Below are 25,600 nucleotides of genomic sequence, written 5' to 3' on the forward strand. Positions count from 1 at the left end.
GATCGGTCGACGATCGACGTTGATCCCTTTCGTCGTTGCTTTTTTCGGGGAAGAAAAGCTTCGGCGAATTAAACGTCGCGAATCGAACGTTGCACTGTGGGACAGAACGCGTCCGACTTCTCAACCCCGTGGCGCGTAACTGAGTTCCTCTTCGTGACAACACGGGGACACGGCGACGGTGTGGAGGTGGAATGGAAGCGGATTATAGATTACGGTCGCAGTGGAAGAGGACACGGAAGAAAAATTCGTCTAGACCCGCTGATATTCGCTCGGCCGGCTAATTCGAATAATTACGCCGCGCAAAAACGACCGTGGGAGGCATAAATACGTAACGAACTGCCGGTACGCTAATTGACACTCTCGCGAATGACAGTCACCGATGTAATTGTCGTTCATGCGATAGGACGATCGGTTTTTGCCGCTATCTGTTATCTTGCCACTCGTTTTCAAACGATATCTTCTTCATAGCGACCTAAAGATCTGTAAAAAAGAATAACATTGTTGTTTCGAACGGAATCTCAATCTTTCTCGTGCTTTTAATCAATTCGAACTAGTAGAAAACCAACTCTATTTTATCAACAGAGTGGTTTTAATTGATGGTCTACTGGTTTTAATTGATGAGTAGACTGCGGATCTTTGTGCAAAGTAAACAGTATTTGCATTGACGCAGGAGCGAAGTAAAAATTTCTTTCATTTTAATTATTTTATTAAGTTAAAACCAATACGCTGGTGCCCTTGAATCTTTTTAATATGTCCACTGCTTTAAATTGGGCTTACCCATTTTTGTCATAAATGCATAAAATCCGCAGTTATGACGAACACGTTATTTTTCTCGCGCTTGGTCCGCAGGGAAATGAAACTGTATGAAACATTGAACTTAATGTTTCACAAGATTTTCGAATTATGTAACAGAAACAAAAAATGAGACAATAATTATTAATAATTATTATAAGTTTGATGCCTTCTCTAATGACTTGACATCTTAGTTCTTGCTTATTTGAGCTTGCGAAAATAGTTAGAAAATATGGACGACTGTTTCTCGCTTAGATCCGTGTTCTTTTGAATTGGTAATGGCAGGATCTGTAATTTGAGGAACGTACAGAATTTAATAAGCCTCTCACGACGCGGCACGTTCGCGCGCGTGAAATACACGAAGTTCACCCCTCGCGGGAGTAAGTAGTAGAAATTAGTTTAGAGTCCTCCTTCTCCGACGAAATTAAGAGTTCCTTTCCTTTGGTAACTTCCCGTGGCATTTCTCGGCAATGGAAGTTTCAATCTGATCGATAGAAGAAACGTTGTTTGCTGGCAGAAGCAATTTCGAGCTTTTCGAATTCCCTCTTATCGCTGGACGACGGAACTTCGCATTCTAAAAAAATGTTCAAAAGCTTGTGCAGCACAGATTCAATATTCTTATATAAGGACGAAAACTTGAGGCGCGTAAAACCATTTTTTGACGGTAATGTAGTCACTCTACCTTATCGCGAATCTACCAAGACCGGACACATTAGGTTAAACATTATACTTTTGTAACAATACCAAAATCAAGACTTTTAGTACAAGAAATAATACATAATTAATACCGTAGCAACGTCTGAAGATGCAGCCATGACTATGTTCGCTCATTATTGTGTACTCGATGATGATTTGATTCGCGCCTAAGATATTTACACAGTCCAATCAAGCAAATGTCCAAAACGAGTTTATGTTCTAGTAAGTAACATATGTGATTAGATAGGAACTGTGGCTTTAGCCAGCATTCTAAAAAAATGTTCAAAAGCTTGTCGAGTTTACTGAAATGTTTACTGAAATGTCATACCTATACCAATTTACGAAGAATCCATTTCTTTAAATTCCTCTATACGGACGTGCAGATTTAAAGATCCACATTTTAGCGAGTATCAAATTAATTCGATCGATAGGAAGCTAATTTTGAAAGGCATCTTCCTATTAGGTACAAAACATAGAAAATACCTAATCGTCCTGCGTACACGTGGCTGCCACGTGGCCCACCTACAAAAATAGAGAACATTATTCCTTCCTTGGGTTATTTATACCCGTTCCAAATATGCCGGAAGATATTTGTTCTGTATATTTCACCGGTATCAATTGTTTCGTCGGACTCGCCGGTCATTATTATTTCTGATCGGAAGCGCAGCGCTATTAGTAGGCTGTTGATCACAGGAATCATTTGGAACACCATCATCGTTTATTTACCAGATCGGCTGGCAAACAAGCAGGTGTTTGTTATCCTCTTCGATGTCTAGCCTCGATCGAATTACTACCAAGGCCAACCGGATACAAACGACTTCGCACATTTTTCGTTCTCTCTTTCGCGGAAATTGGAGATATCCTGTGCTCGCATGTTTCGTGATTGTTCGTGTGAAAAATCGTATCTGATATGCTTCTTCTCGAATTTATATTCTTCTCCTTTTTACCTCATCGATTTCCGTCGCGATATCGCAGGAGCCTCGATACAGAGACGAACAAGAGCGGCGCGAAAATTACACGACGCGATAAAATTATCGACGTAGTTTAATTGTCCGGCCAGTCTCAAGCGTGTCTTCGACCCTCGCCTATGTTATTATATCGTTCTAATTGCTGGCAATTACGTAATTAGCCTGATACGCGGCGAGAGCCACCGGGTTCCGTGAATTTCTAATTGATATACATAATTCGGATTTTAATACACATTTCTTCAGGACGTAATATAGTCTATTTCGCTCTAACGAACGTGCGCATTCGCGCAGGTGTATCCGAACAATGTAGCAAGTGGAGAAAAGTAATCTAGATGAGATTAAAATTGAAAAAGAAAAAGGATAGTCGAAAGGGTTTCAAGGATGTTCCAAGGTCAATCCTATTTGTTTCATTTCTCATTACACTTCATTCGATTAAACACGAAGCACAGTTTCCATGACCTTGTTCGTTATTTGCGTTTCGAAATATCTATGCGGCTCACTCGATTTGCCTAACAGAAGCACGGGAAGGCATCAATGTATTTTAGGGCATAGCTATCAGACACCAAAAAACAGCTCGTAAACAAGGCACAAGATGAGAACAACCCTGAAATGTGTTAGGTTGTTGTGGAGCGTTCGGGGCGACCTAAATTCTATTAAAAAATTCATTTCAACCGGCAGAACGTTAACACTAGATTTACGGAGCACTAAAAATGACTATTCTACATTACCTTATAAAAATAACGTTCTTTTAGTAATATACACCCAAAGAAATCGGTTTGTTAAATAATTCCCGGATGCATCTTTACGATCTAAATATTTGTAAATTAATAATATTAAGTAAAATAGTGTCGACAACCCACTTAACTCTTTCTCATTATCACCGCAAACAGATTGTTACAACCACAGACTGCGGACGTTGTACTTTTATAACAAAAAAATGAATAAATAAGCTGCAGAGTAGTAAAGACACCGCAAAAAACTGAGAAATGTATGACTTATCGAGATAAAAGAAAAATTTTGAAATTAATTTTTTCTATTAAAACGAGAAATACTTTATTATCTAAGTCCTGTCCCCTGTAATTGATGCGGAACAGAATAAAAATGATTTTGCATTCGCAATCGATTTATAGCAGGAAAATTAATCGGGCCAATTTGATGATTTGATGAGAAGACTTTTCAACAATGAATTGTCCGAGAAAAATGTTGGTGGCAATCGTGTTAAGTCTTCGCGGATAATAACAGCGCGCCTGGTATAGTCATTGATTATAAGCGACGCGTGTCCGCTGGCTTGAAGACACTTCCTCGGCAAAGGAGCTCTTAACGAATAGTGAACGGGTCCTATTCGAGGTAATTCGGACATGATTATTGTTCATAACCGGCGTACAACTGGTCATTTGTGGGCGCATAAAAGGACGCCTAACCGCGGTGCGGAGCTGAATGCATGATAGAGGTGGGCCACTCGTCGAGAATGCAAGATGGAAGTTGCACGGACCCGAGGAGTCGAAAACGGGTCATGTTCATGTTACATGGATCACGCAACACCCATCGTTCATCGCGGTAAACACCTAATGACTTAACGCGACTAATGTGATTGGAAATATGAACAGTCTTAGAGACAATGGCACGTAGTCACAAAACACTACGGAATTCTTTTTTTCTAATAAATCACAAACTAACAATAAACCCTCACGAACCTAATCTAACTGTTTCTTTCAGGATTATTTGTCGAAAGATTTCTAAGATTCCTTCTGAGGTAGAACAGCCATTGTTAATCAAAAATATACTTGGTCACCATGTACGGCTGTTATTGTTAGGTTTATGCAAAAGTTTTAGTCTTTTTCTCAATTTTCGTACACGACGTACAACGAAGAAAATGATTATGTAATACTTAACGGTTCGTGTATTATTGTGTATCAAGAGATTGAGGGTCGAATAATTAAAAAAAGCGTCATGTGTAATTATTATAAAACTATGTGTTAGCGGTTAACCGTGCCATGATCAGCTTGTTGTAGCACACTTTATTAAGGTAATAGTTAGCTCAGCATGGTATACATGTATCCTTACAGTCTCCCACGGAAACATAAAAAACACTGTGGAGTCCGGTGGCAAGATCTAATTAAAAAGGTCCTTCTTTCCATAGGGCGTGCGCATGGTTTATAGTTCGTTGGGACGATTTACTTTTGTTCAACGATATATGTAAACCTTCCATAATTTTATTTCGGAAACGCGTTAGAAGTCGATACGAACTGGGACAAAAGATTGTAATTACCATCTGTTTCCCCCTTTCGCCGATTCCTCATTCGCGAAGCGATCCCGCTTCGGTTCGATATCAATTTCCTCACAATATCGGCGTTAACGAACCGTCGTACATAATAGTTATACCTACATACATGCTGCAGGATTGACAAAGATGATCGGTTATTCGTACGCGATATCGATTAAATAATAACCAGCCCGGCCATCTACGTGACAAGCTTCGAAAAGTACATTTCACCTCATGCGAAGATGTTATAAAATTCATTGTAGCGAAAAGTTACGTTTACACGCTAACATTGACAGTCTAGAACACGCAACCTTACCGTCTGTCGTACAACAGAGATAACAGGTTGCATACTAAGGGGTCACATCCGGAGGACACAGACAAGTAGGCCGTATAAAAAGAATAGTCGTAGCCAATTTTGAAAATAAACATTTGTATCAATTATTAACTCAAAAAACACTACAATGTCTAAAAAAAGGCCTAAAGTGGAAAGATGGTTGTACAATAAGAGACATTAAATTATTATACCACAACCGGGTTTATTTAAACATTGTAAAACTTACAATTCGCATACAAAATTGACTTGCTGTATTACATGGCGTATCATACATTGGTACATGTCATTTCTTAAGTAATAAAAATAATTAAATTCTTCTTAGTTTATTCAGAATGTTGATGCATTATACCTGGACGGACTCCAGGCAGTCCAGGGCTCCAATGTTGCGCGTATTAATATATATACAAACCATATACAAAAGACAAATCCGAGGAAAGTAAAGGCACCGTAACTGTAAAATTAAATTCACATCAATGTAATGTCGGTCATAAGAAACATAATGGTGTTGGTGACATCTCTTACTTTAGTAGCCATGAGATAAACATTCCTAAACCTAGTGCTGAGAGAAGCTTATAATTAGCAAGCGGTCGTAAACTTAATCGAGGTGGAATACGTTCTTCGTACTGACTGGAAAGCCCAGCTTCGGTCCGTTTTTGTAATTTAATAATTTTAGTAGGTGGTGCCAAGATCTTTCGACAAATACTGCCCAAGAAACCTCGCTGGTGATACATAGTAGCCAACTTGTGTCGGTACTGTTGAAAGTATGTAATGTTAGATAACATTCGCTTTGCTTTTTGTTAGGAAAAATATTCACGATCAACGTGTACCTTCATGTTTATGTAATTGCATTGATTATACAAAAATCTAACTAGGATAGTACACTCGTCGGATCTCACTGGCTGTAACTCAGGATCTCCCAAATATTCAATGTATTTACAATTTTGTCTGTTGCACTGTATCGGTACGAACATACCTGGCTTACTAGTGTCAAAGCTTGAATCCATCTGAAAAGTTAATAATTGATCAAATTTGATTGATTCATAAGAACTTTTGAACACAGGATCAACTTGGTACCTGCGATTGGTGGCAGAAGGACGTAGATAGAATACTGTCGTGATATTCTTGATCAGCTTCAATAGCTACTTGAGGAATATCTTCGACATTGATCTGGAATCATGTTTGAAAAAATTGCAGCATTTGATATAAAGAAATATCGAGTGTTTGTTACGTGAATGGTTACCTCGAAGATTTCAATTAATTGTTGCTGTGCATTCGCCAAATACACAGGAACTCGTCGACGTTCATCCATACTAATATCGTCTGAAGAACAATCTTCACCATTAAAGAATTCCCATATTGTTATCAAAAGCTTTCTGTTTTTTCTCTTCTTTTCTAACGCATCGATTAAACTAGTTGCTGTCAGATGTGCTTGCTTGATAGTGTTTAATAAACAGACCACCTAAAAAATCGTAATTTCAAATGAATTCAATAGAATTGCAGGGATCACACAATTTCCATACCTGTGAAACGGTAGCCATGGAAAACATTGGAATATATTGGTATGTCGGTCCTTCCAATTCTAAGATCTGTTGTCTTACTATAGAAGACCATTGATTTGTAGATACTCGACTTCGACTGAGTCCAACGTCATCTATTAGACCCTCTATTTCGCATATCATTTTTGCTAAGTGTGGTTGTGAAAACACCTACACAATTGAGTTTGATAAAATGATTAATCTACATCTAAAGTCTATATACTAAATATGCCGTTTACATACTTTTGTAACTCTGAATAGCATCAAGGCATTTTTGGGGGCTACTAAATCCGTTCTCATAAAACGTGGAACTAACTGTTGAAATATTGCTGTGTAAGCTAATAGATTGTTTGCAACAAAAGGTAACCACCTATAAGCATCATGTATCTTTCCCCTTTCTTCTTCTTCCAATTTACTGAAATTATAATGAAACGATTGGTTGACACTGAACTACATTGATTACTTCTATTCAATTTTATACTTACCCTTCCTTAGTATACGATATACCAGGAAAATATCGCCATGGTTGAATAAAGCTTAACCATGTTTCAAGAATTAATCGAAATGAACTATCTAAAGGCCAATGATGTATAGCTTTTCGGAGGAATGTGTAGATTTTGCCTTGGACAGAAGGTAAAATTATTCTGGAAATACTCATATTTAATCAATCGAAATAACTACGGAAATAAGCACTAGTTAATATTAATAAGTACCGTTTAAGCTCATCCATTGCACTCTTTGCACCTGTAGCACTGTTTGCAAACTCGTGTAATGTTTTTATGAATGCTCGTACAAGACGTATGTGTTCTCCGGAATGAATACTGTGCTGTATCATAAAGTGAAATATAAATGTATGCTTGTCGTAAGAATCTTTTACAAAATGAACTTACTCTGCACGGGACAGATGTAGAGTACGACGTGCCGAATCTTGTATTTAATTGATCATCTTCTGTATACTCTAGCCAAAAGTCGAGAAAGACTTGAACTACAGTTTCGCTTCTCCAAACTTGTGGCAGACATTGCTGTTGGGGTACTGTAGAAGTGGTATTAGGAGATCCAGGTTGTAATATAGATGTTCTCAATAGTCGCGGAGTTTGCAGCCTGCAATAATATCTCTTTGTAGCTTTTACATTATTCAACTTATCAAATAGCGCAATTATATTCATACTAATGTACCTTTTAGTTTCAGGTGACTGTACTAATTTTCTTTGGGGTGTTTTTCTAATGTACGGACCAATTATTGGCAAAACTGGTGAGTTGTCTGTTGGTAAAAAATGATATAAATAACAATGAGCTAATTGGACATAAACAGTTTCCCAGTTGATCCAAACGTTCTCCTGTTGTTGTACTTGTAACCACGGGTTCGTTAAGTGATAAGCAAAATGGAAAATGTAATATTCGAAAGGATCTATACTTGTGTCAAGGAACTCATCTAAATACCGATAAATGTATAGATTTAAAATCAGTTAAAGGATACTCATATTTAAGGCAGATACAACACGTGTACCCTGATCATCCCGAATTTTATCGAGATAAAATGGTGGTATCACACCTTCTTCCAACATTGAACGTATTTTTACCTATGGTTGAAAAGAGAAACAATTAAAACTTCTTCTATCCATTATTTTTTGTGCATATACAATATTTACTTACCGGTAAATATGATACTAGGAAATTATATTTCAAATAACAATCTGGTAGTAATTTATAGCATAAAGAGAAAACTGGTCCCTGTGGATTAAGGAAGTCACATAGTGTTTTATACTCTTGTGGATTCTTCTTAAAAGTGATACTGTGTAATCCCCAACCAATATTATCTATTGTTCCAAAGAGTGAGTCTACCAATATTGGAAGAACATGCTGTAACTCTGTTGTACTGGACTCATCTATTAATGATGCTATTTCTTTGCACCGTTGAACCAACGGCAAGTTCAGATATCTCTGAACTTTGATCTATACGCACAATACATATATACATATAAAAACAATTTAAAAAAATTTATATTAAATGACTTAAATATTAATTCACATTATATAAAACCATAACGGAAAAGTATACTCTATATAATCATACAGTTATACAGTAGGTACTCGATCGTTACATAAAAATATCGCGCATTTGGTTGGGAGTGCAATGAGCGAGAACCTACTGTACAAAAAGACAGAATCGGAATACTGCCGTGATAACTATTATAATACTTTCTATAAGTCCTTCTACGAGCAAGTCTGCTTTAAACTTTTGAATAACAATGTACTATTTATTATCGTACTCCGATTTACAATGATCGTATAATTTTACATACATAATACAGTAGAATTTTTTTGCAAAATGGTTTATTTACAAATAGTTATAGATTGTAATAATACATATAACAACTTTAAACGATTAATCGTATAGCTTTGATGTAAAAAGTTCATTTTTAATCACATTTTAAATACGCCGGTTGACACATTAGGTTAAGCATAGGTTATACTTTTGTAACAATACCAAAATCAAGACTTTTAATACAAAAAATAATACATAATTAATACCGTAGCAACGTCTGAAGATGCAGCCATGACTATGTTCACTCGTTATTGTGCGAATTTTTAGAAACAACATTTAAGTAATGTTTACTTGATGACGACTTGATTCGCGCCAAAGATATTCTCACAGTTCAATCAAGCAAAACGAGGTTATGTTCTAGTAAGTGATACCACAGACGAGGTAGAGGAGTAGACCAATCACCCAATGTATTTTTTTGTCTCACGTCCTTACCACTTTTGTGTCACCGTATCGGCCGGGGTTCTGATCCAGGCTAAAAAAGATGATGCAGGTTCTGGTCCAGGCTAAAAATTAGACTAGGGAGCAGCACTATACCGGGGACACTAAAATCCCGGGCGTGGGCACTCTCATTTCCCCTCTATTATTGGTCTACTCCTATACCTCGTCTGTGATAAAAGTATGCATTTACATATGTACACATACATGTGATATGAACACTTGCCTCCCACTCTACTCTTCCCCTTTTACGACGCTATTCCCCCACGCTTCCGCTATGGTCTAGTCACGTGACGCATTTCGTCTCTGTTGTGCATGTGTCACAATGCACGTGACTAATCCAAAGGGAGGGTAACTGTATTCCCCTCAATTCGAGGCAATTCCCCTGATCTGGTGACTTGAAATCAGCTGATGCGATTGATGCGATGTGTTTGTGGTATTAGCATGCTTAGTTTTTTGTATGCACCGGTTGTGATGAATTTGAAATCTTTGGTAAGAATCGAAAATAAAAATCAATAAGTAAACTCAGGAAATAACACATGAAATAATAAAAGAAATCAATTTTACGTCCTGTTGTACGCAATAGTTGTATATACTATTTGTACAATGTGTTGTAGATAAATTCGTAGGTAATGTCATAGTATATAAGTGAATAACTACATAATAAAATCTCTATTATCTACTTTCTTTCATCACTGTTAAAAGAAACAGTAAGTACAACATCAATATGCGACAAAAACTTTCAATTGTAGCAAAAAGTGACATATATTTTACAAAGCACACTAAGTATAAATACACACTTTATGATTTCTTAATGACTTTATGTTGATAGTATAATTATAAATATTTATGATGTTTTTCAAATGGTTTCATTTGAAATGTTAGTAGTACATTATGTTATTACAAAATATAATCTCAGATGATTATTGCCGTATAATAGGTTATTAATATAAATCTTTTAACCAGGCAAGTTATTTTGAGCATACCCTGACGGTTGATTGCCAACCTCAGAAATTCAGAATCAACTTCTTCGATTTAATATCTGAAAGCTATTTTGATTAAATTCATTTAAACATGGACTCAGATTCTACAGAAATGGTGAACGAAATCAAAAGCAAGGTAATATTGCATTGGAATTGTCGGGGTCTTGAGGAATTTCCTGAAGCAATAAGGTTTTACGGAAGCCACATTCAAGAAATATATTTGAAATGGAATAAACTTTCGACATTGCCTCCATGGATCATAGAACTATTCAATGTTACAAATTTATACATCTACGGAAATTTAATCAAGGAACTACCTCTACAACTCTGTCACATGAGTCAACTATCGGTTCTTGATGTAAGCGCTAACAAGCTAGAGCAGATACCTCCATGCATAAAAAATTTAATCAATTTGAAAACTCTGTTACTAAATCAAAATTTTATAGATAAATTACCAACTGGTAAGTTTTTGTATAAAATATAGCTATTTTAAAGTTTCATTCAATTTCATTCCATATACAACCTTTACAGAAATGAATCGAATGCATAACTTGGAAGTTCTATCTATTTCTGACAATAAATTCACTGCATTGCCAGAATGGATTGGTTCTTTGCCTAAACTAAAGGAATTAAATGCAGATAAGAATTTCTTGAAGGAGTTACCCAATAAGCTTACTTTGTCACCACAAATATCACTAATTTCAGTGTGTTCTAACAGGTTGTTACATCAAATGAATAGATATGATTATTATATTTGGATAATTTAATTTATTATGAGTACTTTTGTTAATGTTCTTAAATACTTCCATTTTACGCAGAATAACTTTTATATAGGCTAAGGTATTTACCACTAAATGGATTTGTATCATCTCCTTGCATTAGATTTGACGCAAATGAATCTTTGAATTACTTATCTTATCCGCTCCTTTATCAGTTAACTTCTCAAAACCAAGACTTTAATGCACGCGATCACAGAAATATTTTAAGTTATGGGTAAGTGAATTTTTAACTAGCACAGAATACATATCGTATAAGTAAGCGTAAAGTAACACTTCAGTTTTCATCAGGTTTTTAAAGGTGTTTAAATATTTTATAATAATTTAGTGCATAATACAGTTTTTTTATTCTATTCAAATTTCCAATAAGAAATTCACGCTTGTAATTACAAGTACATAAATATATACAATCACAGATGTTTCAAATCACATTGTGATAACACAGCGTTGCGTACAAACATAAAATTGAACATAAAAATAAATGCATTGCATGGAGAGGATACTGAATTTGTGATTGAACTACCACGTCAACTTTTAAAAGTTCATAATGTCCATGAAAATACAGTTGTTTCATTATGGGAATTAGCTTTAAAAAAAGCTTATACTGAAAGGTAACTACCACAGTTTTATGCATCACATTTTTCTCGCGGAATGTACCTAATGTTCTTCAATACTTTCATAAACAGAACCATTGATATATAATTTAGGCATGATTAATTTCAGGTATAAGCACACGCTTAATATTTCAACATCGCCTATAAATATAAATGTTCGTTATGAACCAGTTGCGACGAATAATCATCAAAAACCTGACTTTAAAATGTATCCTATCAACTATGGTTCATGTAACTTGTTGATGAATGGGCCTGTTAGTATCTGTGTACATTCTCAGTGTCAACAGCCAATCTTCACAGAAGCTTGGATTATTATTGGTATCAGCCATTATGCAGAGTTTGTAACAACAGTTGCACTGTGTTGCTGCAAAAGGTAAGATAAACATTATCTACATGTTTGTATATAATATCAAAGATTTCACCTCAATTTTGCAGATGCGCTTCTGAATTTGTTAAATATTCCAACATGACAGTCAGCCATGACTGGTACCACGTTAATTAATGATACTTATTTTGTTTAATAGGTAATTCTGTAAATATAATGCACAAAAAGAGAATAAAAGAATTCCATATTTTTAAATAAGATTTAAAATCTGTTATTACCTTTGTAACACTTGAAACATTTCTTAGCAGCAATTACGTATATCATATAAAGACACATATATTGATCATATCTTACGATAATTGGAAATTTCAGTTTCTATTGTACAATAAAATAATCGGCAAATATTCGTTCTAAAATAGCATGACCATTAGTTTATTTACATTTTAAAGCAATTTCTATTCCTTTGTGCAGTAAAAAAATTGGCTTTAGACCATTCGTTTCAATGATGTCGTATATAATTTTGCATTCAAGCGATAAGAAAATCTAAAGCTCTATCGCGGTCGATGTTGTATTTTAAAAGTGCAGCAGACGCTTCTTCTTCGGGAAAGCCTAAATCTTGTAAAGTACATAGATTCTCATAATAAGCTTTGGCTTTGTCTTGATTGTATTCTGTAAGAGCAAGGGCCTTCTCTGCATCCTCCCCTGACATTCCTACCTCCTCCAAGGACTGCACAGCCAACAAGTATTCCACTATCTTCTTATTATCTTGACCACCTAAATTGCGTATAGCGCGAGCAGCTCTCGATAAAGGAAATCCCATATCACTTAAGTGACGAGCTAACTTTTTGTCTTCCTCCGACAAGTCCAATAGTAAATTCATAACAGTTTCTTCATTTGTTACAGCAGGTTCATCTTGTTTTAATGCTTCATGAGAACTGGCGTTAGGATTGTCCAAGTTTGGCCAAGGTTTCCAATCCTGTTAGAAAAATATATATATATATATATATATATATATATATATATATATAGTTTTTGACATAACAAATACCAAATTACTTTTATAACAAATACCTCCATAAGACGCCTCTCCAAGTCTCTTTGTAAATCCTGGACTATCGCGGATACACTGCGGTGTTTAACTGTTTCTGTTACAGGTTCTTCTTCCTGATCGCTTGTTTCATTCTTAATATTATCATTTTTCTCATCTGAGTGAACATCGGACTGATCGTTAACAGTTAAATCTTTTAATATACTTTCTAATTTTGCTGGTGGTGCCCATTGAAATGTGGGCTGTAATACCTAAGAGAAATATGAAGAAATGATAATTTATTCAAACATATTACAACAGAGATGCGACAATTATGACTGATTCTGTTTACCTGAGCAAGTTCTTCCATATCATTTATTGTTTTTAATTCCATGTTATCGAACGGACTACTTGTGTCGTTATCAAAATCCGCATAATCCAATCCGTTTGTTTTCACATGATCTTGAAGATCATTGGCTGGTAGAGACAAAGGCTGCGGGGTAAGAATGGTTGTCTCAGGCACAGGTGCGTTCACTGGCAATTGTTTTATGTTATCAGGAAGCGGCGGAGGTGGAGGAGGTGAACATGCTTTCTTTTCTTTCTTTCTCTTCTCATCTAAACGCGTGTGGCGTGCTTTGTTACTTGCTTGCCTAACTTTGCGCCATTCTGTCATCTGTGAATATGATTTTCCAACGCAAAATTAATTTATTGTAATGTTTTTTGCACAACTATGTTTCAATAAAACATTTATGAGTTTCATTTACATATATCATTGTATAATACCAATAGAATTACATTTACATTTGTCAAATACGATTTAAATTTTGTAAAGTGATAAGAAACGATACTCAACCTTTTCAAGCACCGATCGCTCCAAAGTAAAATTATATGTTAACTTTGACACGTCAAGCAGCTTATTGTTATACATAGCTGGTAAACACACTTTTCTCGGAGGTTTATAGGCTTCTGCAATTTTAACATGAACTCCATCCATGTAAGATGCAACTAAATCACATTGTGCCGACACCGACGAACGTGCCATATTTCAGAATCAAAGGATAAATACAACAGAAAAATAATTTTTCAAAATTTTCAGACACAAAAGACATCGGCATCATAACCTCATATTTCTATGTATGTTGTTTATTGTCATGTTGCAAGATATCTTCTCACATTTAATACTCTATATTATCTGGAATATATACGGAAATCAACATATCTCTCATGTAAACAATTTATACTGCATATAATGACCTGTGTTTGACAACTTACAATGTTTTGAACTTTCAATGACTTTGAACACAGCCATATTGAATTTTGGTAAATACATACATACAGAAGTACTTACGTACAATCGATACAACGATGAATCGATAGTGTGTTGAAATTTTCGACATTCGCGCGAAGTTTGAAAATAATAAATAGGCATGCAAAGGGATGAAAATTTGATCAAATAAAGAGACAAGCGTTTATTAACAATTTATTCGTTTTTATTAATAATAAATATTAGTTATTGTCAACAATAAAATCACATCAAATATATATAAATATATATATATATATATATACTAAATTTGTCAATACTATATGTATTTACTTTCATGATTTTATAGTCGCAACAATTTTAAACCCGCCTATTATAATACATACCTACACAGTGGTTATTGATACCGTGTACAGATATCTGCTTGATTTTCTCATAATATTTTGTACTTTGAATGACAAGAATTTCACCGGTTACCATATTACATGTCAATATAAGAAATTTATAACACAGACATATTCATACGAATTATTTAATTAAACTAAAAATATTTCCTAAAATCATTGTCGTATAACAGATTCCCTTTTACTTTTATCTTGTGTTTGAACAACACTTTCCGTGTTCTTACTTCCAGGAATATGATTTATAACTTTTGCAGTGCTACTAGGACTAATTACTATACCTTGCTGTAATTTCTGAGCCTCTAGTGCTTTCATATACGCAAGAAAAGATGTCCAAATTAAACTGCAAAAACTTACATAAACTACCCGGTTGTGTTCTGGTACAAAGAAGAAGTTGACAGTTTGTAGAATGGGCCACACACAAACACCAACCTGAAAATATATTATTATTACTTTTTGTGTTCTTATCCTATTATAAAACTATGCATATTCAAAATTTATAACATAGAAATTTTACTTTATATGTGGGCCAAAACTTCTGCTTCACTTCTTCAACACATTCTGCCACTGGTTTCAGTTCTAAAAGATTTATACCAAAGAAGAAACAACACATTGCAGCAGGGCCATACGAAACTTGTTCTACTAAAGCCTGTGAAATAAATATTCGCAATTGTAAATATTGTAGCTCAGATATAATATCGATTATTTTAGGTAATTTATTTAATACATACTTTGGTAATAGCAGATTTAATATCTGACTTTGGCCAAAAATATGAGGAACATCTTAACCAACAGTAGAGGGTCGGGGCCACAAAAAAACCACCATACAAACTGAACCTCAACGCTTGAATGTAATTTAATTCTTCATTTCCTGAAATTTTTTGTTGTAGCAAACTTCCGGTAGGCCATATCACCGTATAAGATGCCATCCCCCGTACGATCGGGTATTTTTGCGACACTTCGCGGAGTTTTCCATAGATAACACGCATTTTTTATCGTCACTGAAATGTAAAGTTTAACATTATGCTAATAGAAACGGTAAAGTGTAAATATGCAAAATTCCTAACTGTTACATAAATAAATCGAAGTTACTTGTAAATTTTAGTTAAATATGTATTCCTGAGAATTTGGTCGGTGTTAATTTGTGTATTACATCATTATTTCTGTTGAATTTTCAGACAACTTTCGAATTGCACATCGTGCTTTTTTGCAGCACGTGACAAATAATTTCAGAGTAAACGATGCGGCGCGCCAAACAAGAGAGCGCGTGCAATCGATTGTTCAGAAATAGAGAAGTTGCACTTTCTATGTATATATCGTACGTTGTTGAAAAACATTTACCCAAAGCTTTGTTGGTTGACTTGTCACAGGCCTGATTGTCTGAAATTTTTCAATTTGAAAAGAAACCGATAACCCACCGAGAACGTAAAACCACTAAAATTCATGATGTAATACTTTCGTGGAATGTGTGAAATGTTTTTCTTTTTCTTTCTTTTGGTTCACTGGCACATTCTCTTCGTGCATCGTACCTTCTTCTGATCAAAGGACGAAATGTCGTCTGCGTTGCCGCGGTTTGTTCGAACGTGACGCGAGAAAACTCGCTGTACCGCGGATTTGTATGAGGTAGCAATCATGCGAGGTTGACACATTTGGAAATGATTCGCTACCACGGAAACACACGCATACTGACCGAGGTGAGACTTATAAGCGACTGAGCTACAGACGATGACGAAACTGGTCGATCCATTCTTATCTGTCCTTGATAATTTCGTGTCTTTCGCGTGCAGTTTTCCCCCGTTAGTTTGATATATCACATGAACGACTACACATCGTTCTTGATTGCGTATAATGCGATGATATGGATAATGTACCCAATATGTAATAAGACGAAGCGATATCGACACACATGTGACGTCAGTGAAATAAATAAGGTATAGACGTGTCTTTAGTCAATGTACATTTTAAAGTAGGGCACGATAAGGTATAAGGAATGGAACACGGATGCCAATTAAAAATTCTTTTTCTCTTTTTTCATATTTATACAGCACATACAACAGCATCAAAAAACTGATCTTTTTTTTTTATACAGTGTAAATTATAGATTCTTGGTCTTTTTTGCTTGTACCATATTTTCACTTCTTTGTATTATCCTTAGACAACTACATATTCACAAACTTAAGTAAATGTCATTGAATGCAATAATGAACATATACGAACATACTATATGGAAAGTATATTATAAAAAGAATATAAGTGTACTAGTACTTATACTATGTAATAAACCTTATTAACTTATGAGCGCATTATAACGTGTTCTACAATTTCAAATTTATATAATTATACACAATATACATTTATATCGGTTTGAATGACTTCAAGCCAAAACTGTGTACGTAAGAAAAGTTACGTGGTTCAATGAAATATATATGTACTGAAATGTTACTAAATACATTGCTAATTGTAATGCATTATTTATAAAATTATTTCTCTTATATGCAACAATCACTAGTAAACAACATCTCCATTTTGCATGCACATAAAGTTAGTTTGTACGCAGTTTGTAGATTACAGAGAATCTGTTATGATTTTTTATTACATTATCCAATAAAGATTCAACAAAAATCGACCATGTAAATATCTCTTTCTTCTTTTTTTTTAAATTCTGTTCTATTTTGTCTATTTCTAATAATAAAAAAATACTGCATGTATCCAATGATCATTATCCACATCCATTCTTTAAAATTATATACATAGAACAGCCTTCAGAAATTGTCAACAAATTTTTAGCGTGATTTTGCACATTATTGGCACTGTTTGATTTATGAACCATTCAGCCATTTAAACTGTACAACTTATAACTCATTTCGCCGCGATATCAAACAAATCACAAATTCCTTCATTTTCACTAAGGTTAAAGTGGTAATCCTTTTCACTAGGCGGTGGACTTAATCTTACTAATGGTCCATAAACTGTAATTAAGAATTATAAAATTAGAAGGGCATTTACAATTGCTTACAAGTTTATATATTTTTAGAAATTTCTTTACTTACTGTCTGAATAAAATTGATCAAACAGTTCAAAGTCCTTTTGAGCAATATCTGAAATTATAATGCATGGCGTGATGATGTTTTACTTATTATGTTTATCCAACAATAACTTGTATTATCTTACCCGATGTGCTAACGTCACGAAGAACAATTTTTGCTTCTATTAATTCTGCATCCTCTTCTTCATCCTCGTCGGATATGACAGGATCTGGTTTACTAGCTCCTTTCGGTGGTCTAAATTTGAAAATTGCTTTATAAATGTCTATACATTTCATGTATTAAGAGATGTATTGAAAATATTATTTTGTATGATCTATACCAAAAAAATAGATCTCCCTCGATATCTATTTTTCCCCAAGAAAGATCAATTAATATATGCTCTTTGCAGATCAAAAATATTATTTTTCTATTTTCAATGCGAATAGAGCAATTATTCCTTACTTTACATAATTTTATTTACCTTCCCACCCTTCTCTTTGGTTTAACATTAGTCTCTTCTTTCTTTTCTTCTTCTACTTTTACCCTTTTAGTACCTTTTGCTTCTTCTTGTAATCTCATTTCTAATATTTTACTATCGTAGGACTTAGCTAATTCTGGTTGAATCATATACACTTTAATTTCTCCTGAACTACTTTTTAAAAACATTTCATAATTTATTTCTTTTTCCTCCTCCTCAGATATCTAAAAAATAATAAGTGTACAATAAAATATTATGTAATGTAGATAAACCTGTATAAACATATAATCCATTTAGAAGACAAAATACCTCTGATATATTTGGTACAGTTAATTCTGTATCATCAGGTGCTTGAATTCCTAATACAAAATCATCGGGAAAGTTTTCCTTTACATCTTCATAAGTGATGTATGCATATTTTCTATTAATTAAATCATTTCCTATATTCTTTATACTTTGTTGAATCCATTGAGTATGCATATCTAGCAATTGCTCATGATCTTCTAGTTTCCTAATTTCATCTTTTAAATCAGTTAATTTTTCACCTACTTCTTGAGTGTTACAACCTGGACCTGCACCTCTATTAATATATTTAAAATATTGTTATTTACGAAACGTAGCAATCTATCCTATGATTGAAAAAAAGAAAACGCAAATCAAATATTCTGTTAATGATAAACAATAAAAGAACCTACTTCCATTGAATACTATTTTTGCTTTTCTTTTCTATAAGTCCAATGCCTTCCAAGACATTTGTAATGTCATAAATACGTCTTTTTTGTCGCACTTCTAAAATATCAGCAGCCTAAAATACAAGTTCATTATCACATTTTTAGCTGGTAAACTATAATCAACATCGAACGTTCTATTTCCTTTTAGGTTATGTAGGATAGCACGTTGAGATATCAAAACTTATAACATATTCGACCTAAAACAACACATTAGAATATCCTGCAGAGCGAGCGTTATCTTAATAAAAGAACTATTTGATTGGCATCGGAAATACTGATTTTAGTGTTACTTGTTTCAAAGTTCCCGCAAGCTAGAAATGGCGTGTATACCCGCGACAACTTAACCTAGCAGGTAGGTTAACTTTTTATATCGGAACTTTCACGAATTTACTTACTACTTTCAAATCGAGGACACCATCCTTTGCTTTCTGCAATAAAGTAACAAAACGAGTTGTTAAGAGACCGAGGGACTTTTCAAATCGACTTTGTTGATTATCTGCCATTCTCGAGGTCGTTGTCAAAATTTTCAAAACTCACTATTCCCTTCGAAATTGCCGCAACACCACGGACGCCATCCTAGCTAATACGCAGGAAGTATTTAAATATGAGCGCGTCTCTAGTGTCGATATAGCGTACTCAATGTAACGTAAACATATACATAATAGTTAATTATTATCCTTCTAATTATTTAATTATTTCTCTATATTTAAATAATACGAGTAAAAGAATAAGTTTTACTTCAGATATTTTTAGTATTCATATACTGTTTTAAATAAAGTCGTTATTATATCTGATAACTTTCTTAATAATTGTGTTTACCAATTTGTCAAAATAAATTAAAAGAAAATACAGTTACAATGCGTGTGAAGGTGTCTATAGAACAGCTGAAACGTTTGTCTTTAAAATTTCAAATGTATAAAATATTTTGTTCTTCAATGAAAAGAATGGCTACAACAGCCATTATTGCTTCTACAAAGTATAATAGTTGAAATTCCATGCATAATCACAGGCGATACATTATAAGAATTCTTTTATGTATACCAGCACATAGTTCTTTTTATAAATTTTATTTAACAAAATTAGAGAAAAAACATCTTGTATCAATATATTTAAAAAATGTAGTATTTACAGTAGATGATATCAACATTCGGATTCATGATATCTTAGAATGTGGGTCTAAATTATATAAAAATTATATAAGATATAAACAGAATTAGCCTTAAAAGACTAATGATCTTGTGACTCGTTTTGATACTATGGAAAAATGAATTCATTAGTAACAGTCGCAGCATCAGGACTGGGACTGGAACTAGCCGAACTTAAAGTCTCTTCTTTGATTTTTAAGCTGGATGAATCTTTACTTTTGTCTTTCTCTTTTTCCTTTTCTTTGACCTTGTCTTTATCTTTTTCTTTCTTCTCTTTATCCTTACCATGTTTATGATCATGTTTATGCTTATGTTTATGCTTGTGTTTCTTTTTATCTTTCTTCTTTTTCTTGTTCTGTGAAATATAATTTCAAATTTTAATACATACATTATACACAAATTATGTAAATACACTGCCGATAAAAGATTATCAATAATATTATTTACTTTGTTAGCAGAGTCATTTTTCTGCTTGTGATCATCTATTTCTTTTTTAAACATTCCTGGTTCAAACCCTACAGGTCCTGGTGTTCCTGTAATTCCAGGTAATGATGCAGAATTATCACTATAATATTCTGATTTGACTTTTCCGTCGCTAGTTACGGAACTCGCTCTTTCATCCTATTTAACACAGGAAAATCCATATTCATCATAATAATTAAAAAATGGTGTTTGTGTAAATTTTATAATTTTCGATAGTATGTCTTACATTAGGATTCTGCTTTTGTCGTTTTACTTCGTGGCCATAGTCCACTGAATTTGAAGGTCCTGGAGTCTCTCTACAAGGAGAAAGCTTCCTTTTACCTGATCCGCTCGTATTATCCATCTCCACTATTGGTGGTTCATGTTTTATATGCGGTATACTCGGTTTGATCTGAAATTCATATTATCCATATTGTAACTGTACATTATGTTACAATCTACATACATCTAAAATGCTCCATACATCTTGTTCTGGACTTTGTGGTCCTGCCTTCTTAGGTTTCATAATAGCAGCAATTTCAGGAATAGGCAGACACAATGGACGCTTGGAGCCATATAAGGTATAGTACAAGTCAACCAAATCGCAACGTATTTTGGGATCGTGAGAAAGCATACCACTGAAAAAGTGTATAAGATGTTACCGTAAAAAAAAAAAAAAAAAAAAAACAAGTTACATGCAGAATAAATTTATACGTACTTAATTAAGTTCCAAATACGATCAACCAATTCGGGACGATCCAAACGGTGTTTATGAGCTCTCTCGAATGGCGCATTCTCAACCATAAGTCTAACCAATCTATGTCGTATGCCAGGGTGAGGGTCCATTTCTATCATGTCTAATAAAAATTCTAGGTCTTCCCACTTGCCATCCACTTTTGTAAAATCAACTAATGCTTCTAATGCTGCGATCCTAACATCTGAATCAATATAAGAAAAGTAGTATGTGGGGAATATTCGTAAGTGTTTACTGATAGATGTAATGTGTAATAGTTTATGTACCTATGAATTGTCCATATGCAGCGTATGCTCTGAAAAGGTTGGGATTGCTCGGAAGATGACCGAACTTTTGCAATATTCGTATAACCTTCAGGCAAGAAACACTGACAGTGTACTTATAACATGGTAATAATTTTTCTAAATTCAAATTTCTAGTAACTTCTTCTAATATAGCTTTGGTATCAACCGACAAAGACTCGGCAGTAATGGCTGTCCTGAAAAGAAAACACATTATGTATGCGATTAGGGTAATAATGATATTTCTGTTTACTGTTAATTCATCATACCCTTGTTGTATACTAATTACTGGAGTAACAGTAGCTCCAAGAGCCTCGATTAAAGCAGCTCTGTAATAATTATCTGAGTATCTATTTTTACTGTTGTCGTTGTATTTAAATAAATCCATTAAGAAGGCTAAAACTTCTGGCGGGCATATACCATGAGCATTACGGAGCCCTGCCATTGCTACAGGTATAGTCTAAAATTATAATAAGGGAATTCGATAAAATATCACAAGTAGGTACTTCATTAATATTAGAAAATATTATTCAAACCTTTTGAAGGAAATAATGTTGAAAATTTTGAAAATTATTTTGTTTAATTATGCGCCTACACGATGCGGATCCAAATAATTTTCTAAATATGGTTAACATTGCCGGTGGGCCTGCCCATGTTGCAACCATTGCATTTGCTACCTATACAAGTATAAATTATTTGTTGTAAGTATACTGTGCTAGCAACTATGTAATACGAGTGATTTTAAATTGAAATCACCTTAGTTAAACAATGCGCAGCTCGTAGTCTAACTTTATAATAACAATGCTCATTTTCTATAGTATCGTTCAAGGCTAATCGTGTAGGAGGTGTTGCATGATTTTGCAGTGCTTCTATAGCTTCCAATTGTGCAGTGACATCTCTTTCATGCCTTAATTGATATTGCCATTGGTAATCAGGTTGTTCAATTTGAGCAGAACGCATAAGCGTCATCTCAGGGTCTAATCTTATCCATAACACCGGAGAATCACTATAAATAAAAAACCAATATTATCGTGGTAGCCTTAATCAAATAATTTGCAGCGCCATAGAATAATATTTACTCCATAGCAGAAAGATCCATGTCCACTTCTTCCCCAGTACATAGTGGAATTTTTTTCTTTTTATTTCTGCGGCTTTTACTATGACATGTTATGTCTGCTTTTGCAACTGTCCCTTCAATTTGTAAAGTATGTTTAAAAGTACCATCTAATTCTTGAATGTTCACTAGGAGTGGACCCACATATTTTCTTATTCCTCTTTGATTTGTGGTGTCTTGCCGAATTTCTAATTCTACCGTATTCCTATAAACTTTATATTAATAAGCAAGTATACAAAAGAGCTAGGTATGTTTAATACTGAGAATTTTTGATATTACCTTTTCCTATTAAATACAAAACTTAAACTAAATTTCGCATGTCCACCAGTTCTGACCCATTGATCTATAAACACTGCCATATCTTTACCTGTTACGGTAAAGATTGCTTTAGTAAAAACATTTGTACTAATCAACATATGAGACCAAAGTCCAGAATCAATCTTTTGTTGGGCAGCATTAGCGGCAAGAGATAACTGTTTATTAAAAACCTGTAAAACAGTCAAATGAATTTCCAATCAATTTAAAAAAATGTAGATGAACGATTATAATAAAAAAATAAGACGTACCTGTAGCAACAATTCTTGGCCAATTCGATGTTCCAACATTCTAATTACTAAATGCGCTTTTTTACGAAGCACTTCTATGTACTTTGGGGACATTGTATGCAAATTTCTTATTGGAAAATAAAAACCAGGATCTGGAGCTCTTGGTGTAGGTGCTGGGGTATTGGCTGCAATGGGTAATGGAGCTGGTGGTTGGGACGGATCTAATATTATGCCTCCGAACTGTTCTTCATATTTTACAACTTCTTGTAATTCCTAAAATCCTCGGTAACATTAGACCAAAACATTTGATTTTAATAGATGAAAATAGGGAAATCTATTTACCGATTGAACCCATTCTCGATATTCATTATTTCCAAAACATTTTTTTGCATATAAACCAGTTAGATATGTCGAAATACCTTTAGGTAACCACGTGTCCGACCAATTTTGCATGGATATAAAACAACCAAAAAATTGTTCAGCCACAGCTTGAGCCATAGCCTTTTTTGTAATATAAACTTGGTCAATGATCGCGGTAGAATGTAACAGATTTGTGCTACAAATGAATCATAGTTTACGTTATTTGATCGAATATTTAATCTTGGTATCATTTATTAACTTTACTAACTTTAGTATACTCATAGTGGCATATGCATTAATATCTTCGTCTAATTCATCTACAAACACTTGCTTGTAACAAGAATATGGATATCTATTTGATAAAGTTTCTTCATAAAATTCAAATGCTTCGTGCATATATTTTGCAGACACTTTTAACGATGGTAATAATTGTGGTAAACAAAAATGTGTCACTTCGTGCATGTATGGATCCACAAATATTTCAAATGGTCTAAAATATAATATATATAATAATTATTACATTCTATATAGATAAAACATTTTACATTCATTTGAATTATATCTTATTAACTCACAAACTTACCCAACTGCAAGTGCAATGTTTGGTGAACATGCTGGTGTATTAAGAACGTAATGAAATGTTTTCCTTCTCATATCTGGAGTATATACAACTTCTAAAAGATCACCACAAGATATAGCTGTCATGGAATCGTCAACAGTAAATTCTAATTTCCATGTACATGGTTCAGCAAAACTATCGACACAAGGAAACCACAATCTTGAAGAATTCTCATAACTGTATGTATACATATGTGCACCCCTCTGAAAGAAATATGTCCAATAAAATACATGAAACTGGCTATTGAATAAGTGTAATATATTTGTTTTACCTCTGCCAAAGTTCCTTCACAGTTTGGTACAACAAAATGTACCCCTCCCTGAGGTTGCTCTAAAGAAAATTCAATACTAATTCTCAAGCTTCTACCTTCGGCAACTAAATGTGCTGCATCAGGCGGAATTTGAACAACTAACTCTCCTGCATTATTATCTGGATCTACCCTTTGTGCTGCTGCTAAATGCATATTTGAGAAAAATTCCAAGGACCGTCTAAAAAGATAATATAAATATATTATAATAAATATTTATAATAGAAAAGTATTATTTATATTTGTTACAAAAATACTTACTGTTTGCCATCTCCTTGACAAATATCCAGAAACGGATCAAAATATTGAAATGGTGCTTCATATGTGTCGTTTAAACATACTCTATAAATTCTGCATTGTTTTGCATTCAGTTTCACGAGTCTTAATGTATCACGAAGTGGAACAATTGTTAGTTCAACAAAACCCTGTACATAAAAGATGTGTTTATGATACAGCAGCTCGAAAAATCTTTTTCAGAAACAATCATGATACTTACAATGATACTCTTCCTTTGAAAACTTATTCCTGTAAGGCTCAGTATTTGGTGAGCCGTAAAATAGAAAAAAAATCAATAACCACTAATATTTTGTTAAACCAGATAGAATACTAAGAATAACAGATATTATATTTTGTAAACATAACCTAAACGTATAAACAAAACTACATTTAAATGATATATTTATGAGTTATTAAAACATTTATTAATATACGATACGAGTGTAGTCATATCAAATTATATTCGTATAAACATCAACACTAATTAGCAATTATTGGTTACAATATGAGTTTCTTGAAGATACTTATAATTTATATGGTCGGCTATTATCGGCCGTTCTTTCCTTCTTCATGTTTCCATTTATGTGATTTCATCAATTTGAATAACTTATTTGAGTACTTTGTCAAAATTCGTTCCATATATAAATATTATTTTTAATGTTCAAACACATATTTACGAATCAAACTTTTTAGGCGAACACTACGAAAGTAAGCATTCAAACACATCTATTCAATCATTGGTTATGGTCGCAGGAAGGCAAAT

The 25,600-nt window shown here is 33.9% G+C and overlaps 6 protein-coding genes across 9 annotated transcripts; 1 reads left to right on the forward strand and 5 right to left on the reverse strand.

Moving 5' to 3' along the window:
• Nucleotides 1-5,235: 5,235 nt before the first annotated feature.
• Nucleotides 5,236-9,258, reverse strand: LOC143359604 (sphingomyelin phosphodiesterase 4). The gene is made up of 14 exons (XM_076797643.1): nt 9,121-9,258; nt 8,242-8,541; nt 8,066-8,168; nt 7,765-7,996; nt 7,479-7,689; nt 7,302-7,414; nt 7,074-7,232; nt 6,832-7,003; nt 6,574-6,759; nt 6,294-6,512; nt 6,128-6,220; nt 5,881-6,057; nt 5,576-5,805; nt 5,236-5,504 (listed from the first exon to the last, which is right to left on the reverse strand). The coding sequence occupies exons 1-14, from the start codon at nt 9,145-9,147 to the stop codon at nt 5,381-5,383; spliced, it is 2,346 nt and encodes a 781-aa protein (XP_076653758.1). The 5' UTR covers nt 9,148-9,258; the 3' UTR covers nt 5,236-5,380.
• A 468-nt stretch (nt 9,259-9,726) lies between these two features.
• LOC143359918 (uncharacterized) lies at nt 9,727-12,305 on the forward strand. Of its 3 annotated transcripts, none has more exons than XM_076798297.1 (7): nt 9,727-9,841; nt 10,434-10,793; nt 10,864-11,050; nt 11,167-11,325; nt 11,525-11,719; nt 11,832-12,095; nt 12,158-12,305. In XM_076798297.1, the coding sequence occupies exons 2-7, from the start codon at nt 10,445-10,447 to the stop codon at nt 12,222-12,224; spliced, it is 1,221 nt and encodes a 406-aa protein (XP_076654412.1). In that variant the 5' UTR covers nt 9,727-9,841; nt 10,434-10,444; the 3' UTR covers nt 12,225-12,305. The 3 variants fall into 3 exon arrangements, with proteins under 3 accessions (XP_076654412.1, XP_076654413.1, XP_076654411.1); XM_076798298.1 differs by lacking the exon at nt 9,727-9,841 and adding an exon at nt 9,884-10,059; XM_076798296.1 differs by lacking the exon at nt 9,727-9,841 and adding an exon at nt 9,885-10,059 and having other exon boundaries at nt 10,316-10,793.
• A 265-nt stretch (nt 12,306-12,570) lies between these two features.
• On the reverse strand, nt 12,571-14,418 carry LOC143359919 (uncharacterized). The gene is made up of 4 exons (XM_076798299.1): nt 13,928-14,418; nt 13,427-13,747; nt 13,119-13,346; nt 12,571-13,023 (listed from the first exon to the last, which is right to left on the reverse strand). The coding sequence occupies exons 1-4, from the start codon at nt 14,114-14,116 to the stop codon at nt 12,574-12,576; spliced, it is 1,188 nt and encodes a 395-aa protein (XP_076654414.1). The 5' UTR covers nt 14,117-14,418; the 3' UTR covers nt 12,571-12,573.
• Nucleotides 14,419-14,854: 436 nt separating this feature from the next.
• On the reverse strand, nt 14,855-16,432 carry LOC143359922 (mpv17-like protein). Of its 2 annotated transcripts, none has more exons than XM_076798301.1 (4): nt 16,269-16,432; nt 15,471-15,740; nt 15,257-15,388; nt 14,855-15,171 (listed from the first exon to the last, which is right to left on the reverse strand). In XM_076798301.1, exons 2-4 carry the CDS (start codon nt 15,726-15,728, stop codon nt 14,899-14,901), a joined length of 663 nt encoding a protein of 220 aa, XP_076654416.1. In that variant the 5' UTR covers nt 15,729-15,740; nt 16,269-16,432; the 3' UTR covers nt 14,855-14,898. The 2 variants fall into 2 exon arrangements, with proteins under 2 accessions (XP_076654416.1, XP_076654417.1); XM_076798302.1 differs by lacking the exon at nt 16,269-16,432 and adding an exon at nt 16,081-16,221.
• Nucleotides 16,262-19,572, reverse strand: LOC143359920 (transcription factor E2F5). The gene is made up of 7 exons (XM_076798300.1): nt 19,370-19,572; nt 18,939-19,048; nt 18,553-18,823; nt 18,247-18,467; nt 17,911-18,020; nt 17,790-17,837; nt 16,262-17,708 (listed from the first exon to the last, which is right to left on the reverse strand). Exons 1-7 carry the CDS (start codon nt 19,475-19,477, stop codon nt 17,599-17,601), a joined length of 978 nt encoding a protein of 325 aa, XP_076654415.1. The 5' UTR covers nt 19,478-19,572; the 3' UTR covers nt 16,262-17,598.
• Nucleotides 19,573-20,033: 461 nt separating this feature from the next.
• On the reverse strand, nt 20,034-25,576 carry Taf2 (TATA-box binding protein associated factor 2). The gene is made up of 19 exons (XM_076797510.1): nt 25,366-25,576; nt 25,058-25,112; nt 24,823-24,986; nt 24,526-24,742; nt 24,219-24,457; nt 23,904-24,125; nt 23,618-23,831; nt 23,297-23,548; nt 23,010-23,218; nt 22,696-22,935; nt 22,373-22,622; nt 22,153-22,293; nt 21,886-22,076; nt 21,602-21,813; nt 21,300-21,519; nt 21,066-21,219; nt 20,829-20,993; nt 20,567-20,740; nt 20,034-20,474 (listed from the first exon to the last, which is right to left on the reverse strand). The coding sequence occupies exons 1-19, from the start codon at nt 25,407-25,409 to the stop codon at nt 20,229-20,231; spliced, it is 3,609 nt and encodes a 1,202-aa protein (XP_076653625.1). The 5' UTR covers nt 25,410-25,576; the 3' UTR covers nt 20,034-20,228.
• Between the last annotated feature and the right edge of the window lie 24 nt (nt 25,577-25,600).

The sequence above is a fragment of the Halictus rubicundus genome, chromosome 12 (assembly GCF_050948215.1).
Source record: "Halictus rubicundus isolate RS-2024b chromosome 12, iyHalRubi1_principal, whole genome shotgun sequence".
NCBI lineage: Eukaryota > Metazoa > Arthropoda > Insecta > Hymenoptera > Halictidae > Halictus > Halictus rubicundus.